Source organism: Eublepharis macularius, chromosome 14, assembly GCF_028583425.1.
Source record: "Eublepharis macularius isolate TG4126 chromosome 14, MPM_Emac_v1.0, whole genome shotgun sequence".
NCBI lineage: Eukaryota > Metazoa > Chordata > Lepidosauria > Squamata > Eublepharidae > Eublepharis > Eublepharis macularius.
The window spans coordinates 30,398,609-30,418,560 of record NC_072803.1 but is presented as its reverse complement, the minus strand read 5'-3'; the positions used below and the strand labels follow the sequence as shown (position 1 = coordinate 30,418,560).

Here is a 19,952-nt window from a genome sequence, read left to right as displayed (position 1 = left end):
CATGTAAGATTAGTGTGGAAAACCTTCTTCTTTTTCACCAAGTTGATTTAAAGCTGCTTGCAGTCGTTAAAAAAATACGTACTGGCTGCATTTCTTCAGAAAAACGTTCGCAAGTTCATTTACAGCAAGTTAAAGGCACTAATAAAAACCATTCATACAGAATTGGGGGAGGCCCCAGTACAACAAAAATAATCAAAACGAGTGTTTAATACACCATCAGCATAGTGAAAATTTTCCTCACTTCCCAAGCACTGAACTTGACTTTTTGGAGAAGAGAGCATTCCATAACTCCAGAGCCACCACAGAAAAGGCCGTTTGCCTTCTAAGCAATAACATACATCTCTACATAATTAACTAGTTCATTGATTTTTAAAAATGTATATGCTGCCTACCATAAGTGCTCTTAAGAAGGCATTTTAAAAGCAACAATTGGTGGTAAGAATGTTTAAAAGAAGAAACTTGAAGCATGACCTCACTAGGGGAATTGGTGGGGGTGGGGCTTTGCATAGGAGAAGGAATTGTTTAAGATATGTGGGACACAGATAGCATAGGGTTGTAGAAGTCAAAACCAACATCTTGAAAAAGCTGCTGTAGCATAGTGGTTAAGTGGTTGGGTTGTGAACCGGCACCCTGTTGGTTCATATCCCACTACTGCCATGAACTCAGCAGGCGGCCTTGGGTAAACCACTCCTTTCAGCCTCAGATCCCCAGCTGTATCCCCAGATCCCCAACTGATGTTGTTCACTGGGGCACGGAGTGGCACATAAGTACATTTATCATCATCATCATCATTATTATAAGATCTGGACACAAATTGTAATCAGTGCAATATAACTGTAAGCAATGTTCTAGAACAGGTGTGATGTTTTTATCAGCCTAGACGCATCAACAGATAGGACAGGAAACTGTCTTCTAGGGCAGCCCCAATGGAGTTCACATTGCAGTAGCCTTACATAGAAGCCACCAAGACCTGAATCATGGCAGCATAGTCAGTCTTCCAACAGCAGAAGATTGGTGCATGGAAAAAACAGCAGATGTCAAGGTTCTTGCCTAACTAATATTTCATTAGTCTGTCGAGTTTTTTGGCACTTGGGTCCAGCTACTCATCAAGGCAATAAAAGGGCCAGTAAAACCTGAATTGCTCCAGGCTCCTCCTCGAGTGCTGCCTAACAGGTCAGATCTGTGTTTGTGAGCACAGTTACAAGTGCTGTTGACCTGCCTGGGCAGAGTAGGGGGAAGGATTTTTAACTGAATAGTATTACTAGATGACTATGAACCAATGAAAGGTTCCAGCCCAGAGCAGCTTGCAATCTTAATTTAGGCATCAGAGAGGAGATGGAAAGCCAAGCATTCCAAGAGATAACGCTGGGCAAATAAAGTTATATATACTAAGTGGTTATTTTATTTGAGGATTAGCTTTAAGCCAAAGACTTCACAGATGATGCAAAAAGGGATGACGAGGGTATTCTTTTAAGAGAGCAGGAGGCTTTCAGGTGGCTGAGGGCAGTAAAGTTGGATAAGTGAAGGTAACAAGCAGGATTTAAAATTCCTACCCTCCCCCTGTTCTTCCATTAATACTTAGTGGTATATATTATTTTAAGAACAAAATCAAATGCAACAAGAATGACAACTTCCACAGCAACTGTTGAAAGTGATAGAGGCCAGATGATCAAAAGCAAATGCCAGAGAACATAAGAACATAAGAACATAAGCAAAGCCATGTTGGATCAGGCCAGTGGCCCATCCAGTCCAACATTCTGTCACACACAGTGGCTAGAAACTTACCCGGTATTGACGTCAGGCTGACTGGCCTGTAATTTCCCGGATCTCCCCTGGAACCTTTTTTAACGATGGGGACAACATTAGCTACCTTCCAGTCCTCAGGAACAGATGCAGAGTTTAATGACAGATTACATATTTTTGTGAGGAGATCTACACACTTGAGTTCTTTCAGAACTCTTGGATGTATGCCATCTGGGCCCGGTGATTTATCAGTTTTTAAATTATCTAGCAGTCGCATAACCTCCTCTCTCGTCACCTCAATGTGACTCAGGTCTTTCAAAACCCCTCCCAAAGTCAGTGCTTCCGGAGTGGGCATGCACTTCTTATCTTCCACAGTGAAGACAGAAGCAAAGAACGCATTCAGCTTCTCTGCCATTTCCCTATCACCCTTTAGTAATCCTTTTACGCCTTGGTCATCCAAGGGCCCCACTGCCTCCCTAGCTGGTTTCCTACTTCTAATATATTTAAAGAATTGTTTATTGTTTTTCTTTGTTCTTTGCAATATGCTCCTCATATTCCCTTTTTGCCTGTCTGATCACAGACTTGCACTTTTTTTGCCACAGCTTATGCTCCTTTTTATCAACCTCACTCCGACTAGTTTTCCACTGCCTAAAAGAATCCTTTTTACCTTTTACAGCTTCTATTACATTGCTTGTTAACCATGCTGGCCTTTTCCTAAACCTATTTGTGCCTTTCCTAACCAGCGGTATATATTTAATTTGAGCTTCCAGGATTGTAGTTTTAAATAGTCTCCAAGATTCCCCAAGTGTTTTGACCTTTTTTACTTTCCCTTTCAGTTTCTTCTTCACGTACCCCCTCATCTCAGAAAAGTTACCCCTTTTGAAGGGGTAACAGGAGTGAAAGTAAGTTGAGTTGGTAAGTGGTCTCTGCCTTCTTCTGCTTGAAGCCCTCAGAGAGAAATGGTGCCAATAAGAAAAAACTGAGTTACTTTCATCCCTGCTGAGAGAATAAAATGGACTTCACCTCATATCTAAATGACAACATTTAGATATCAAAAATCAAGTGAATATCTGGCAAGGTAGCTCCAAAGACAGGTAGCCATGCCATTGCTGACAATGCTCTGCCTCTTCTTTCATTCTGAATTGGCTGAAATTCATATTGAATACCTCCCATGTCCAATTGAAACATGCAGTAGTTAGCAGCATTCTTCATCTCTGTTAAGGGTTGGCACAGAGAAGAGGTCAAATGCTTGTTCTCTGCTGCTGGAGAGGCTGAAATTGGATCTAATAAGGTTAATGTCCAAGAAGGTTGATTTTAGGTAAACATTAGGAGAAACTTCCAAATGGCAAGATGTATTTATTTAATTATATTTATAGTTCACTCTCCCTGTGAACAGGCTCGGAGCGGATCACATCAATAAACACAATATAAAAAAATAAAAACGGGTAGTATAACAATAAAATCTACAATGATACAACTCAGTAAAAATGCAATAGTGTACATATCGCACAGATCCCTCAACATCCAAAGATCCCGTAGGGCAGGGTAGCCTACAAGAACAATTGAACTAATTCTTTGGGAAGGAAGAGACTTCTTTATTAGACAAAGTAGAGGCTGAACAGTCACCCATCTGGAATTGTCTAGCTTTGGATTTCCAGCACTGAGCAGCTTTGGGCCAGGTGGCTTATTAAGTCATCCAGATTTTTGCACATGAGTCTTAGAAATCAAATAGATGGACTAACAAATTTCAACCTGCTACTCTGAGGCCCTGAGAATAAACCATGAAACCTCAGGACCAAAGCTTGAACCAGGCTATCCTTACCAGTATCTACAACAGTCTTTTAGTATTTCATTTGGACACATGGCTAATATCTCTGTTGCTTGTTAGTGCCGGCCTTTGTTTGAAAGTGGAAGATACTGCAGCATTGTCAAAAGCCTGACTGTAGGAGTTGCTAGCAAAGCTGATTTGTGTCATCTGGAGACTAAGCTGTAATAAAAAGAAGTTACATAGAACTGGAGCACATTTTTTCACCCAAAGTAATTTTGTATATTTGCAACTCTTGGTTGTATCCGCTGGTTGGGGTTCTTGCTGGTGAAGATAGCATTGTTGATAGTTTGCAACACTTTGCATTGTTGCTGATGTTGAAAGACTGTATTTTCATTAATGTTTTTCTTCAGGTTTCTATATCTGTTATAGCTGGATGTATTTGCAATCTTCTTTGGGGTTATTCTTGTTAAGTAAGTAAACATTCTTGTTCACTTCTCATGCTATATTCATTAGTTAAAGCATGAAGGAATGTCCCCTCTTGATCAGTCACCCTCAGTAAATTGTAGCTTAGTAAAAAATTCAGTAAGTTTTTTTCTGAGCAATAACCACCACCCCCCGCCCCAAAAAGATGTAGGAAACTCTCCCCCACACATACTTTCTGACTTATCAGAGGGAAATTGTTAGGTCAAAGCTAGAGTAGACCTTTGCTATGCATCTGATCTGCTCCAGCACTTTGGGGGTTGATGGTGTGAAGCGTTGAGGTGACTGGCTTCCATCCAACAAACTACTTAAACTTTAAAGGGCAAGTAAAGCAATTAAAAAATCTTTGCTGTCTGAGGTCAAGAAGAGTAGGGTTGTCAACTTCATGATGAAAAAATGTCCTTAATGAAACTTCATGAGATGTTAATTACTAAATGATGTTGCTTACTTCTAAGCTGCAAAAAGCATCAGCGTGCCCGTTTTGACACATTGTCTATTAAATGGAAAGGACATTTTCCTCCAGGGTTGTTGGCAACCATAGGTCAAAGTGAAAAACTGACCAATTCCTTCAGAGGATCTAGAGTATGCCGGAGGCTTCTTTCAAATCACAACATCTAATAGTGAAATAACTTGGCCCCCTTTGTCTACCACAAAAGCAAGAAATTCAAGACCATCCACACAAACAAACTTGAAGTCTCTGCCTATGTGGGGGATTCTGCAGTATGACTTTGTAAATGACTTTGTACTAACCAAAATAAAAGGAATACCACTGAAAAATAGTTTGATGGGGACTGAATATATGCTATGAGTACATAATCAGTTTAAAGGAAGGGGGGGGGAGGATGGAGGGGAAATTAACCTGCTCAAGCTCCTCAGGGGCAAGCTACGCCTGACACAGGTTGGACACTTGTCAGTTTACCTCAAGTTTTGATGGGAAATGTGGGCGTCCTGGTCTTGCAGCTTGGCTCTCCGACTGCTGTCCAATGGACTTTTCAACTGTCACTTGTCCAACATTCAACCAAGCTGCCTACATTTCCCATCAAAACTTGAGGGAAGCTGACAAGTGTCCAACCTGTGTCATTCGTCACTTGTAGTTTGGCCCTCAGAAGAGGCAGATTTGGGGGAAATTTTGGAAATCTTTTTCTGTGGAATTTCCACATTGTTTCCCCTGCTGTAACTCCTTGTATGCCTCAGACTTGAAGGAATTAATGCCACCATGGCTATAGCTAGCATCTTGAATAAAGTGGTCCAGGAGAAAATGGCATTGAGGGAGGTGATCTGTGAAAGGATTGAACCTGTCTGGACACTGATGAAGTTATATGGCATGAGACCTATGAAAACAGAGATGAAAAACAGAGCCACGGTGATGTTCAAGATGGTAGATTTGAGATTCAGAAATTGATTTGGGCTCATAGGGAATGGCCTCAGAAACAACAAGAATTAAAACAAGGAACTTCTGTTCTCTTCCACCTTTCTTTGGAGCATAGCTACTTTATCAGGACAATAGTAGATGACAAATTGTTTTCCAAAGATGTTGAACAGTCCATAGCAACAGGTAGCTCCCACAGAAGTCAAGGCAGAACACAACAGGAGTCTCATCCATGGTCCAAAGAGAGCTCCAGCAAGTATGTTCAGAAAGCTTGAAAAAGGGATGACAAAGCACTGTTTATATAGGTAAGCACTGCATAACAGCAACAGCACATATGAATGGTGCTCTCTGTTATAGTATTGTAGAAATTCTGCAAGCTCTTGCAGTTCCTCTAGGTCTGAAGGGCATTTTAAAAGCATTGCCAAGGGTCCCTCCTGGGCTCAACTTCACCAAGAGGTTGGCAAAAGAAGCTGGCAGCTGGACTTCACTCGCCAACACCTGGCCTCAACCTTGAACTTGTATATTCCAAATGGTAACCAGATGTACGGTTACCTCTTTATAATTCCTATATAGTGACAATGTTCTCCTGTCTGAAAGCTATTATTATTTTTGTTTCCTTGCTGGAAGGGAGGAAGGCAGTATGGTATTGCCTGATATCATCAGATCTTGGAAGCTAAACAGGGTTAGTACTTGAATAGGTGACCACCAAGGAAGACTCTGCAGAGGAAGGCAATGGCAAACCATCTCTGCTTCTCACCTGCCTTGACAGCCCCTTGCTGGGGTTGCCATAAGTCAGTTGTGACTTGACGGCACACACCCACATATCCAAGTTGGAAATTCCAATCCACTTATATGGGTCTCCCAGGGGTCTCCCATTCAAGCTCTGATCAGATCCACTGCCTGTTAGCTTCAACAAAAGGGACTTCTCAGACCATTGGCTTAGTTTCTGTGATGTTACAAAAACACACTGTTGGGACTGAGGTGTCCCAATTGTTGATTGTTGATGATGACTGTCACTTCTGTGAAAGAAGCAGAAGTTCTACTTGGTGGCAGAGATTGTTCCCTGAGATCCTAGTCCTGTAGGCACTGTGGACCCACTGTAGGGTGCCAAGGAGGTTGAGGAATCATTTTAACCTAATTCCTATTAACTTGGTCCCATCCCTCTTTTTCCACAAGAGTTCCTTAGGTCAAGTACGAGCTTTTACTTGGCTCTGCTGCTCAGCCTGGCTGCCAAGTATGTGGATGATTGCATGCAAATGTTAGTCGAACGTTATCCAAAAGCAGCCAGATTTTTTTCCCCTTCTGCAGCTTGAAATAAACGATTTGGCAGGAACAAGTGTAAATGTTATGTCAGCCTTTGACACCATTTCATCTTGATAGAGACGTTGGCAATGGAGTGTAACGCTCACTGACAGACGTTAAATGATGCCCCCCGTTTCCAGTAGCACATAAATAGGACTCTGTTGTCTTGCAGCCGATTAAAGCTTTCACATCTCCCTCCATCTTAGGGGCGGTTTTCCTTTTGTACATTGCTAATCAGGGGGAAGTAGATCACTCACGGCAACAGTTCGCCTTTCCATTCTCATTGTTGCGATTGATGCCTTGATTAACTCTTCAGGATGATTTATCTATCAAAGCACAAGCCTCTTTTTGTGATGTAAACTCCTCCCAGCTTTACGCTTGTCCTTCGTGATTAAAAGATCATTTCACACTCCCTGCTTCCACAACCAGGAGGAAATCTAAGGGCTGCTTTTTAAACAGTCAGTTCCCCTGGATCTATTGTCCAATTAAATATATTCTGTTTAATTAATTATAGCGTTTTTAATTGATAAATTGTTAAATCTGTATGTGGTTATAAAATTATGCAGTGTGAAGAAAATAGATAAAGGCTGCTTTTCCTCCTAAGGTAATAAAACTTAGGGACATCCAAGGAAGTTGATGGGCAGTAAATTCAAGACAGAGAGAAGAAAGTACTTTCTCACAACAGTTTAGAATTAACTTGTGGAACTCACTGCCACAAGATGCAGTGGTGGCCCAAGGGGATTAGATAAATTCATGGCTATTATTCATGATGATTAAACCTACATTCTGAAGCACCTTTTGCTGTGGAAAAATAACTGAGGAAAAATTTGGCTGCAGTTCCTTGCTGGTGGGCTTCTGAGGCACATTTGGCTGTTGTGAGAATCAGAATGCTGGACTCGAGGGGCCTTTGGTCTCATCAAGCATGAGTGCTATCTTCTTATACTGCTTAACTAAAGTTGTTAATACATTCAAAGTATGCTCAATTGTACTGTAGCATTGTATTTTGCAAAATAATAATATAATAAAAATATAATTTTACATTGCTTACAAATTGGATTCCTTATTAATCAGGGGTCCTGTTTAATTGATAAATTAGTGTTTAATTGGTTAATGTAACTGCTTAATCAATTAAATGTTGCATTGTTATTTTCTTCACAAGGTTCTCGAGATTTTGGTATTTTTTATCTACAACACTACAGATAGAACCTGTGGAATCAGGCAAGCATTCAGGCAGATGACTATGGTCAGAAAAGCACCATCCACTTCTCCCTCCAAAACAATAGCTTATTCTAGAACCCCTTTTTTCTTGCAAGGTAGCTGTGAAACTGATGCTTGATTCTCCATTATTGTGTTTCAGTTGCCAAATTATTTCTCTCCAGCTAGGGTGCTCCAATAGCTAGGAGCTACAAGTGATAAAAGCCATCAGTGTTTGTTTAAGCAAGCATCTAGCTATTAAAATTGCTCTCTCTGGGCTGGAAAATTCCTTGAGATTTGGAGGTGCAACCTGAGGAGAGAGCAGTTTGGGGAGGGATATAATGCCATACAGTCCACCCTCCAACGCAGCCATTTTCTCCAGGGAAACTAATCTTTGCGGTCTAGAGATCAGATGTAATTCCAGGAGATCTCTAGGCCCTACCTGGAGGTTGGCAACCTTCCTTCCAATGCATTAAAAAATCTAGAGAAACTATTTTCTCCAATTTATACACCCAGGAGAATATCAATTTGAACTGGGTACTTTGTTCTCTTACATAGGAATGCGCTTGGATTTTCAAATCTTGCAATAGAAAGGTCAGCAAAATACTACATCCCTTAGTAGGCACATTTATAAGTCAAGAAAAGTCTTTGGTAGAGCAGCATAGGCCAAATAACCTGGAAATTAATTCTTGAAAATTAACTTTTCCCATAATTTATCCTGGTCAAGCTCCGTGCCTGGCTCGCCTGTTACTCTGCTATCTTCCTTGCTGATTTGTTCACTTGTAGAGTTTCGCCATTTGTAAGGATTTTGTTGGAACCATACACCAACATTTTAATGACCTCTTGGGGAAAAGGTGGGCTAAGATTAACAAAATGGTTAATACGAGGTGGGATTCAACTTCTGAATCTTTTCCAAAGCCCTGGAACTTGGGACATTGTGATAAAAGAAGGTGGTAATTCTAAGTATTTCCAGAATGCATTTCTCTCACCACCATTTTCCAAAAGACACAAGGGACTGGAGGCAGGCCTAGCCAAAAAGGAAATACTCCTTAGCCAGTCTGAAGCTGGATACATTTTTTGTTACAGTTTAAGCACAGGTGGCCAAGCAGCTGGTCAGCCAAACTGTCTTGTTAGTTAGCAAGCAGTGGAACTGAAAAAGCCTGTAAACTTCACATTCTGTCATTGCTCACTTCTGATCAACTGGATTTGGCCTTGGCAAGATCAGCCAGGTTCCAGTCAACCAGATTCTGCTATGTGTATTTGGAAATCCCATTGAATGCAATGGGATGTACTCTGAAGAAAGTCTAGATAACATTGCATCCTTGCAAATCTGAAAATAGACCAGCATGGTTGCCACAAGAACTTTGGGTCAGATGTGTACCTGAAATTCTGTGCTGGAAACTCATTTCCCAAGTGCACCAGAGGAGGGGATTTGGATTGGAACCACAGGGGCTTAGGTCTTACTTTTGCACCATTTTCTCAACCAGAAATGTCCGTGAGGATTGGAGCCACTAGTTGCCCCACTGTAGAAACTTATGTGTAGGCAACGGAGACATAATGGCTCCCAGATGTCATTTTAGGTCAGGGAAATGGTTCCAGGGGAGGCTTAACCCCCTTTTATCAAGACACCGTGGTCCCAATTTGAATCAGGCTCATGTATGCCTGAGAACAAAGTCCCCAGGGAGGAACTCATGGAACACATCTGTTGAGTCCACAAGAGGGAGATGTAAACTTCATAACCTATAAATTGGCCCTGAGCTAGATGGCCTGATGGTTGTTATAAGGCCAAGAGACAAAGTCGAGTTGCCCTTGCCATTGGCTGTGTTGCAAATCAGTCTCTCTCATTCCCTCTAATTAACAGTGTAGATGTAAATGAACATGATGCTCACAGGAGAGTGGAATCAGTCAAGCTGCCTTTTTCAGATACAAGTGAAGGGAGCTTGACTCTCAAAAGCTTATACCCTGGAAATCTTGTTGGCCTTTAAGGAGCTACTTGACTCAAATCTTGCTCTTCTACTGCAGACCAATGTGGTTACCCACCTAAAACTTAAAATTATTCAAGACCACAATTTAGAATTGCTTGGATAAAATGAATAATGTGTTTAAAACACTGTCATATGTTTTTAAATAAATGTTTATCTGATCTCCTGTAGTGAGTGACAATTGCCTTCACATTCCTGAAAAGATCAGATAAATTAGAAGAAGACTTGTTCTTTCAAACTGACAATATGCTATAAATGACTATGAATAGATGGCGAAGTAACACTGAGAGCTAGTAACTTTTGAAGCCTTATATGAAAGCTCATTCTTTTTTCCATAGTGATGGAGGAAGCGTGTAGCAATGATTTTGTGGAGGACTTTTTAAGATGAAAAATTATATGCCTGCTGGTAGTTAATCATCTGCTAGATGGGGAATTTAGCTTTCTAACCTGGTTGAGTCTAATGCACACACCTTTCCCTGCTATAGGAATTCCAGGAAGTAAGTATCTGGCCAAATAAATTTCTGCCTTGAGCCTGATCTCATAGCTCCTTGCATTTAAGATACAATCATTTATGTGGAAGGCTTATTAAGAAACTTTTTGGCTCTGAACTACATGATCACGTTTCAGAAAGTGGATAAGCAGCAGGCTTGGCTTTGACACATTTTGCTAACTGTTTGGAGATGACCTTCTCCTCTTAATACCGATGAAGTGTGGGGGCTGGCTGTCAGCATAAATGGGGCTTTAAATAACAAGATACAAGAACTGGGAAAAACTTAATAGGAGATAGGATAAGTTACACTGAGGCATGCTAGAAAACAACAATTGTTTCTTTATAGACTGTTCACAATGAACTCCACACAAAGCTTTTTTTCTCTGCCTTCAGTGACATGTGTAGAGTCTTTCTACACAAGACATCTTACATGGGGACGCTCAAGTGACTTACTTTCTGTGTGGTCTTGTATTCAAGTGTCCTCTGTCTCCCTAGCAGTGCATGTGCATCCACAATGGGAGAACAAGCGTAAGATCCATGCCCGGTTCCAAATTGTAGTAAAGAATGATACAGTTAAGGAAGAGTTAATGTTTGGAGGAGAGTCCACCTGCCTCCAGGTGGTGTTTGAGACAGAAAAAGCTGTGTTGTGGTTGTTAAGATAGCTGCTTGAGTTACTGCACAGGGACTTTAGGCTCCAGCATGTATATTTGGAAATAAAAACTTTTCTGTCCCGTGACAGCTGGCTGGGATCAGTTCTTTGTGGAATCTGGAAGGATCCTCCTAATTTCTCATTATAACACAAGTGTGTGCTGCATTCAACCTACGTTACTATGAGGATGGAGTGCTTCATATAAAGATGGCAACAGCTGGTCTGCAGGATCAACCCAGATCTAGCATTTTGTCCCCAGTAGTGGCCAATTTTCTGACTTCTGGGAAGCTTAGCAATGAAGCATGAAAGCAATAGCTCTGTCCTTTTGTTTATGGCCTATCCTCTGGTCTTTAGAGGTAGATTGCCTCTGTGCATAGAAGTTCTATTCTATGCACAGAACAATAGGGTCAATAGCGCTGTTCAATCAGACCATTGATCTATCTATTCCAGCATCCTGTCTCACACAGCAGCCAACCAGTTTCTCTGGAGGGCTAACAACAGGACATAGAGGCTAAGGCCTTGCCCTGAAGTTGCCTCCTGCCACTGGTATTCAGAGGTTCAGTGCCTCTGAATATGGAGGTTCCCTTTACTTACCATGTCTAGTAGCCACTGGTAGTATCTTCCATGACTCTGTCTAATCTCTTTTTAAAGCCAAAACATGCCTGTTTACTTATAAAATAAAGGTGTGTGTAGGTGAAAATGAAGTACACAGGAGAGGAGAGTAATACCATATTCCTTTCCTTATCTTGCCTCCTGGCACTCTAACCTGGATCATTTTGTAGCCAGGCAAGGACAAAATTAAAGCAAGAGTGTACCTCAAGGTAAGACGAGGGAGAAAGGGAGCACAAGGTTTAACTTCTTTTAGCCATGTTCTGCTCTGTTTTGAGCTAAAAATGGACCTTCCTACTTCTTGTCTTGCACATGCATGGAATGACACGTGAATAAGTGTCCATAGATCCTCTTGTCACATCTTGTTTGACTCTGACTACATTCAGATATAATTTAACCGGACTTGAATTCCAATTTGCTGCAGCATTCATGGACTATGGCTTGCTTAGTGTGCCAACAATTCATGCCTAGGTGAGCTGGAACTCACTAAAGCTCTCCTCCCAAGCTGAGACCAGGATTGTGTCCTGGTGTAGTTCTGGGTTTGTTCTTAAACAGAGTGTGAAGATGATTACCCTATTCTGTTGCTTGGAGTCAGAGATGTACTGGAGGTTCCATAAAATGAACATGGATAACAGCTGTTGACACGTCTATCCCTCAATGGGTCATTCCAAACAATATACAGCAACAAATGCAGATTTCCACCAGTGAGCTAGAGCCAGCCCTGTGATGATGAATATACTTGATGTACACTCCACATGTGAGTTTTAAGCAGCTATCTGCAGTTTACATTTTTAGATGTAATTTTAAAATATCTTTAAATAGGTAATGGATAAGTGGGGTCTTATGAATGTGTCTGATCTTTTCTAAAGTTTATTGCATTGCCACATCTTGTGGTAGTTACTATACATTTATTTTATGAAGAATTACTTTCATTTGTCTGCTCCAAACTGACTGCCAATAAATTTCATTGGGTGTTTGGTGTTTTATGAGTTCTGTAGTTATGAGAGACTCTCCCTCTCTGTGTCCTGTCTTCTCTTGATAAGTCTTTCCCCCCTAAATTAGAAACTCCCCCTCCAACTTTTCTTTACCAGGAAAACATGCTAAATCCTTGATCATTTTAATTATCCTTTATTGATGTTCCAAGCCACCGGGATACCAAGCGGATAGTTAGGTGTCTTCCACAAGGGGACAGGATTTTGTGGTTTCCCTGTTGCTGGTACAACTGCAAATGAAGCACAGCGGCAATGGATCCTTCACATGGCAAATTTCCCCGCAGTTTCCCTGCCCCAGTCCACCAGAAATGGTCACTTCCCCTTCTGGACCATGAAGGCTTTTGCAGTTAAAAAAAAATGGTGCAAACATATCATTATATTGATATACAGTTGTAACAATAGGTGTAGCTTGTTCTTGGAATTCCCAACTTTCATTTTTTAAAAAAGTTTCTAATCGTTTCCCTCACAAAGATACATTCTTTTCCATATATCTCCTCACCAGAAGGGGATAGAAACTTTTAAAAAATGAAAGCTGGGAATTTAGAGAATAAAAAGCCCCCTGGTGGTAGGGTAGAAAATGGCTGCCGTAGGGACAGAGTAGCGTTGCCAGCTCCAGTTTAGGAAATTCCTGGAGATTTGGGGGGTGGAGTCTGGAGATGGTGGGATTTGGGGAGAGGAAGGACCTCAATAGGGTATAATCCCAAAGAGTTCACCATACAAAGCATTCATTTTCTCCAGGGGAACTGATCTATGTTGCCTGGAGATCACTTGTAATTCTTGGAGATCTCCAGTCACTACCTGGAGGCTGGCAACCCCAGGACAGAGTCTGGGAAAATGGCTGCCATATGGGCCAGAGAACCCAAATTTACCAACCATACAACAGCCTTCAGCCTTTACTGCAATATGTCCACAACTTCAGATTAAAACAGGCTTGAAAAAGATTGTAGAAAAGCCAGGGATACCCTGGAGGGGTATGAACACACCATGATGCTGTGGGGAAGCAGGAAACCTGATTCCCCAAATTATTGAACTTAGGACAGACATCATTCGTGGAACATGTGTGTCCCCTTTTTTGAAATTATTGATTGGGGAACAAACTATCCAGAAGCAGGCAGGAGTCAGTATTCTGGAGAGCGAAAAAAGAAAGTCCCTTTTGCCAGGAAATTCTACGAAAATGGTTTAATAAAGATGTTGGTATAGACATTACTTTGGAGCCAAATTATGCAAGTCTGCAGCTGTGTCAATTAATTGCAAAAAACCTGGATCAATATTGACTGGCAGCTGTAGTACTAGGAAAAGAGGGTGGGTCTTTTTGCCCCAAGTCATTTTTTCGATCAAAAATGGCCCCCCACACTGCTTTGAGTCCCAACAGGGAAAAAAAGAAACATATCATTACTGTTTCTGAGCCAGAACTCATGAAGCATATTGAAATAAATGTTGCCTGTCTTTAAGGTACCACAGGGCTTTTGTTTTATTTTGCTGTAACAGACAAACATAGCTACTCCTTTGCAGTTGTGTTGGGGTGTGTGTATGATGGTTGCCAATCAGAGAAATGGCTTAGGAAGGAGGAGGTTAAATACCTCTTCCCAGAATCATGACCCTGATCTACAATCTTCCACCCTGGCTGCTTTATTATGCAACTAAAACACATGTTTGGAGATACGATCAAAGATCCTCAGTGCCACACAAATTTTAGTCTTAAATCATACCTTTATTTAAAAACTACATAGAATTCTGAAAATGGAATTATCGTAGAACACACACAATTCGTCCACAAATTTTAACAGTAATTATTTTACCTGAAACATTTATAAACCCTCCTTTCTCCCAACTAACTAGAACTCAAGGTTGGTAACTAACAGTGGAATTCTACCTGTGCGACTCTGCTTAGAACTGCATGGTCAGTCACCAAAACGTCTGTTTAATTATTTTCAACCTTTCTGCCTTTGGAGAAGTTTCCCTGTCTTCAGATAAATCTCAGCATGTTGTATGGGATCGTATTTTGTGGCATGTTCTTGGCATACATGTTAAGTTCAGCAAAGGAATGACCAAGCCTGCCCCTCCAATATGGCGAGGGGCATTGTTGCAGAGGTAGCGTATGTGCTTTAGAGGCAGAAAATCCCAGGTTCAAAATCTGGTATAATCAAATGACCACAGGTAACAGGTGATGGGAAAGACTAGAAAGTGTGAAAAGCTACTGCAGGTCAGAGTAGAATAAACGGATTAGTGATTTGACTTGTTATACGACAACTTCATACTTGAATATAAAACACCCTAAATAGTGGCTGTACATTGCAGAGGGAAGATTCCCTGCCACAAATGATCTCAATAAGGACCTCTCCCAGTTTTTGAGGTTAATTATTCACTGTGGGCCACTTGAAGCTCACTGGGGGACTTTGGGCCAGTCTTTATCTCAGCCTGACCTACCCCACAGGATTGTTGTTGGGACTGGAGGAAGGGTTGGAGGAAAGAAGGAATGAAAATGGAAAAGAATTAATGAGGATAAGGATGCACTTCTTTATTCATTTTAAGACTGTTTTAATTCCAGTGAGTATGTCAATAAGCAATGGAACAGAAAATACTAAAGGTAACCGTTTATTGCATTAGAGCTTTCACTCACACACTTCCTTCAGTAATTCAGAAAAGGCACCTCTGTTGAGGTTTTCAGAAATGTACACATTTATTGAAACGTAATTGATCAGTCACATAAAAGACAGACAATTGTCGGTCAATGGCCCCTAGGAAAGAACACGTGGCTGTAACAAAGAACACAGTCCTGTCCAATAACTCAAGGCAGTTGCCCTATGCTCACATAATGGCTGCATACTGCATAGCTATTTGCATTAAAAGCTAATTATGGGCAAAGTCCTTCCTTTGTGCACAGCATCAACCATCATGGTGGCCAAAATCTTCAGAGATCTAAAGCACCAGGCACTTTCCCTTGACGTGTGAAGGCACGGGTGTGGGTGTGGGATACCAAGTGCCCCTGGCAAGTCAGAGTGCCCACCTATTCCACCATAGCACAGCCACTCCTTAGGCACTGATGCACTGAGTATTTTTTAAATCATGCTAGTTACCAGAAGATGGGACTCCAGCCATTCAGGCAGTATAGATATGGATTGTACTGGTAGCTGTGATACACAGAGAGGGCAAAGGAAGCCCTGGACAAGTCACGGTCTTTCAAGGCTGGCATAACAGAGTTCTTATCCAGTCCGCTGAGTTCGGAGGCCAGCTGCTTCCTCTTGGTCTTATACCGTCGGTTCTGGAACCAAATTTTCACCTGGGTTTCGGTCAACTTCAGGTTCTTGGCCAGGTGGGCTCGCTCTGGGGCAGACAGGTACTTCTGGTGACTGAACTTCCTTTCCAACTCTATGACCTGAGTGTGAGAAAAGGCAGCACGGGAGCGCTTCTGCTGCTTCAGGGGCCTCAGGTGGTTCGGGAGGGATTTGGAAGGGGTTGGCAGGCAGGCCTCAGCAGGTGGATCTAGGAGGTACAAAGAGTGAAAATAACATTCTTAACAGCAACATTGCCAATTGTTTCAGGGAACCCAAAGTAGCAGAGGCATTTGAAAGTCTTGTTCATGTATCTGGTGTATCTTATCTGCCTTTCCTTCATACACAATCATTGTTTCACCTCTTTTTTCCTCACAACAAACCTGTGAAGTAGGTTAGGTTGAGACAGGCTTGAGGTCACCCAGCAAACTTAATTGCAGGATTTGGACCCAGGTTATCACTCCCCCCACCCTGGAAACCTTCTGTCCCTCTAACAGCTCGTGTCATGGGCAGAATGGCTCATCTAGATCAAGCTCCTACCATCTCTGGATTTGGTTTCTGCAACCTCTCTAGTCTTCATTTATCACACCTTGGGTCCCTCGCCTCTGTTTAGAACTCAGCCACTGCTCATATCCTCCCCCCATTCATTCCTCCCTCCCTCTCTTCTCTTTGCCATCTTCCTTGTCTTAATTTTCATATTGTAAGCTCCTTGAGGAAAGGATGGATCTTGTACTCTGTAAAGGACCATGCAGATCATTATCAATAAACAAATAATAAAATCTAGATGACTTCTGCCAAGTTCACCCTAGCCACACAGAACCCCCCCCCCCCCAACACACAGCTTCCCAGTATTACTTGCCTGATTGTCTCCTTGGCCCTGAAACACGGCAGTGAGGTTTTTGACTATGAAGAAAACAGAGTCCACTCAAAGCAAATATTTTAGATGTGACTCCTCATTATCCAAAGGAAAGTGGGAAGGAAATCAAAATTGTATGGGCTGCTTCTTGGGTAATTTGCACAATTCGTTATATATGTTTTTAAAGAAAGGAATCCCAGTATATTTACCTCAAGTCTCTTTGCCTGAAATTCTGATTCAGCATGACTCAGCAGCTGACTGGCCTACAGTGGTGGTTTTTAGACTCCCTGCCTTCAGAGAATATCCACAAAGACAATTCTGCTGCAGCGTCATTAAGCAGCTGCCCTGGAAGCCCAGTGTATTGCCAAAGTTACCTTGGGCATGGCCACGCATATCCTCTGTAGTGACTGAGCTTATTGACTCTTGCTGTCAACCCATGTTAGTGTAAACCCAAATTAAACACATGTTGATGGGGTTCCATGACTGGAACTTCTGATGTGTTATTTGCCGCCCCTGCCTCTAGAGATGGATCAGAATTTCAGGCCAAGAGACAAGATGGGCTTTGCCAGTTCTGACTATTGGTGTGGAACCATCACATTTTAATACCTCCCCCTATAAAAACTCTCTGCAAATAAAAAAACAATTAGCACATCAGAGAGTAAGATTCTAGTCCAGCCCTCTGCATCCTCTGCTTGTTTTTAACTTGCAATAAATTTTTAAAAATGTAATTCTTCACCTGTAGAATGAAGTGGCACAAAGCGTTCTACCATCTCATTCTATTGCACGTGTAAAGCAGACCTTAGGGAGGCACCTGGCCAAGATCATGGACCCAATGGTCTGATTTGCATAGGGCAGCTTTACATGCTTCCCAAACCATACCTTACATTTTCTCTTGGCTATATATTTTAAGGGAAAGAACAATATGGTCAGACAAGCTTCCTTGAGGGATGTTTGTGCCCCTGTTACAAAGAAAAGGCTTTACTTTTCAAGGAGTCCCAAAGTCCCCCATAGCCCAGTTTGAAAGCATTCTCTGCCCATTTACTTGAGTGTAAATCCCACTGAACAAAGTAAACATGCATAGGACATAGTTTCACTATGGTTTATAGGGGACAAGTATTCTCCAAATCCATGCTGTATTTGCAGTAAAGGCCAGCTTAAGCCTTTCAGATAGCTATTCCAGGTTGCTTTCCTTAAAAAGGTAAAGGTAGAGGTAGTCCCCTGTGCAAGCACCGAGTCATTACTGACCCATGGGGGGATGTCACATCAAAATGTTTTCTTGGCAGACTTTTGTTATGGGGTGGTTTGCCATTGCCTTCCCCAGTCATTTACGCTTTACATTTACTGGGTACTCATTTTACCGACCTCAGAAGGATAGAAGGCTGAGTCAGCCTTGAGCCGGCTATTTGAACCCGGCTTCCGCCAGGACTGAACTGATAGCCAAGCTACAAGTGACAAATTACACTTGCCTGGCAAGTGAACAGACTCATGTGTATTCCTCCCTGTTCACTTGCCCTCCACTTGATCACTACGTGAGGGAGGAATACACGTGAGTCTGTTCACTTGCCAGGCAAGTGTATTTCGTCACTTGTAGCTTGGCTCTCAGATTGTGAGCAGAACTTGGGCTGCAGTACTGCAGCTTACCACTCTGCGCCATGGGGCCCCTTCTTTCCTTAGCACCCTGAAAAATAATTCCAGTGAAATATTACATAATGGGGCCTTTAAAAAAGAATTCAAAGAAACACTTTTGATGCTGGACGACTTAAAGAAACACCTTCCTAACAGTGGAGAGAAGTCTCCCCTGGCTCAGCTGTCAGACCTCAGTGCATCGCCAGGACACTATTACTGAGCCCATTGCTAGGAACCTCTTTGCTCCCCATAATACTTCAGACTCGGTTTTTCTGATGTTTTTGGTTAGGGTATCTGACGAAGGGAGCTCTGCCTCTCAAAAGCACATACCTTAGAAATCTAGTTGGCTGCTAAGGTGCTACTGGACCCGAATCTTGCTCTTGGTTAGGGGAGCAAACAGATGGCATTGGTACAAGTAGGGGCAGCCCAGTTTGAACCAGATGCTGTCTGAGTGCAGCTTGTGCAAAGTCCTCCCTGGCACCACATCTCTCTGTGCTAGGCTAGTTTGCTATTTACACAGAGGCAAAGGAACATCCAAAGCTGGGATCCGTCACTTGCAGACCCCAGAGGTGCAGCCCGCACCCTGCCTGCCTGTGCCAGACGCTGTCGCTCTGGTCGACTGCCACAGGAACATCCGATCCCCCGTGAGTTGCTACTGGAGAAAACTTTTTTTGCCTTACTGCAGGCGCCAAGTTGTGAGCCAGCTCGCCACCCGCCCGTAGCCCTTTACCTGCGGCCTCCTCCATCTCGCAGGGCTTCTCCAGCGCCTGGCCGGGTCCGGCAGGAAGAAGATCCCTCTGGGCTGCGTCCAAGGGCGAAGCCTCCTGTCGCTGCTCCTCCGCCGCTCTTCTTGCTTCCTCCAGTCGGGAGCCGGGAGGCCCCTCGGCAGCCCGCGCCTCCCCAGCGCCTCCATGGCGCAAAATGTCTCGGATGAGAAAAGAGGTCAGCTGCTTGGAGGCGGCGGCGGCGGCAGGACTGGCCCACAAGCGCCGCGGGCCGCCGACGGGGATGCGCGGAGCGGCCGCCTGCATGGGCTCCGGCAGGGGTTTTTACGCCGCGTTCCCAGAAGGGGGCGCGCTGTGCGCCCGGCGCTCCGGAGAAGTTTGGCCCGGTGTCTTGCTTCTTCGGAGGCGGGAGCGCCGCATATAAAGCCCGGCGGAGGGGGAGGCTGCCCCCCTGGCTCGGCATTGGTGCCTCGGGCGCCGGGAACGCCTTCCGGCCTCCTGCGAAGCCGGCCTGTCGGAGACCCAGCCAGCCGGCGCTCCGGCCCCGTTGCGCGCTGGATGTCGGAAGCTCGCGGCGGCGATCTTGCTGTGGACGTCTACTTGAGAGGAGGCCCTGCGGACTGCCCAGTGTGCGCTTTTGGGACGATGCGTGACTCCAAGGAGGCTGGGAGTACTTCCCTCCAAAAAGTCGCCTTGAAAACAAAAAACCTCTCCAAAGAGAGAAGGCAGGACTGCAGGCCAGTGTCAGTTCAGAGATGGGCTCTCAAGTATTCGCTAAGGAACCGAATCGTGACAGTCCTCTTGTCAAATGGGCCATATCAAAAACATGTACTGCATGCTCAGCAGTGAACATGATGCTTGATGTTTACACAGCACTTCCATTTTTCAAAGCACT

The 19,952-nt window shown here is 43.2% G+C and overlaps 1 protein-coding gene and 1 pseudogene across 1 annotated transcript; both read right to left on the bottom strand.

Annotated features, from left to right (window-relative positions):
* Positions 1-2,787: 2,787 nt before the first annotated feature.
* Positions 2,788-5,779, bottom strand: LOC129342360 (transmembrane protein 41A-like; annotated as a pseudogene).
* Positions 5,780-15,160: 9,381 nt separating this feature from the next.
* NKX3-1 (NK3 homeobox 1) lies at positions 15,161-19,436 on the bottom strand. The gene is made up of 2 exons (XM_054997132.1): positions 19,063-19,436; positions 15,161-16,061 (listed from the first exon to the last, which is right to left on the bottom strand). Exons 1-2 carry the CDS (start codon positions 19,361-19,363, stop codon positions 15,652-15,654), a joined length of 711 nt encoding a protein of 236 aa, XP_054853107.1. The 5' UTR covers positions 19,364-19,436; the 3' UTR covers positions 15,161-15,651.
* Between the last annotated feature and the right edge of the window lie 516 nt (positions 19,437-19,952).

Coding starts and splice junctions, on each gene's coding strand:
- NKX3-1 (XM_054997132.1), bottom strand. CDS start 19,363: ATGCAGGCGGCCGCTCCGCGCATCCCCGTCGGCGGCCCGCGGCGCTTG. Junction 16,062..19,062: donor CGAGATGGAGGAGGCCGCAG/GTAAAGGGCTAC, acceptor TGTACCTCCTAG/ATCCACCTGCTGAGGCCTGC.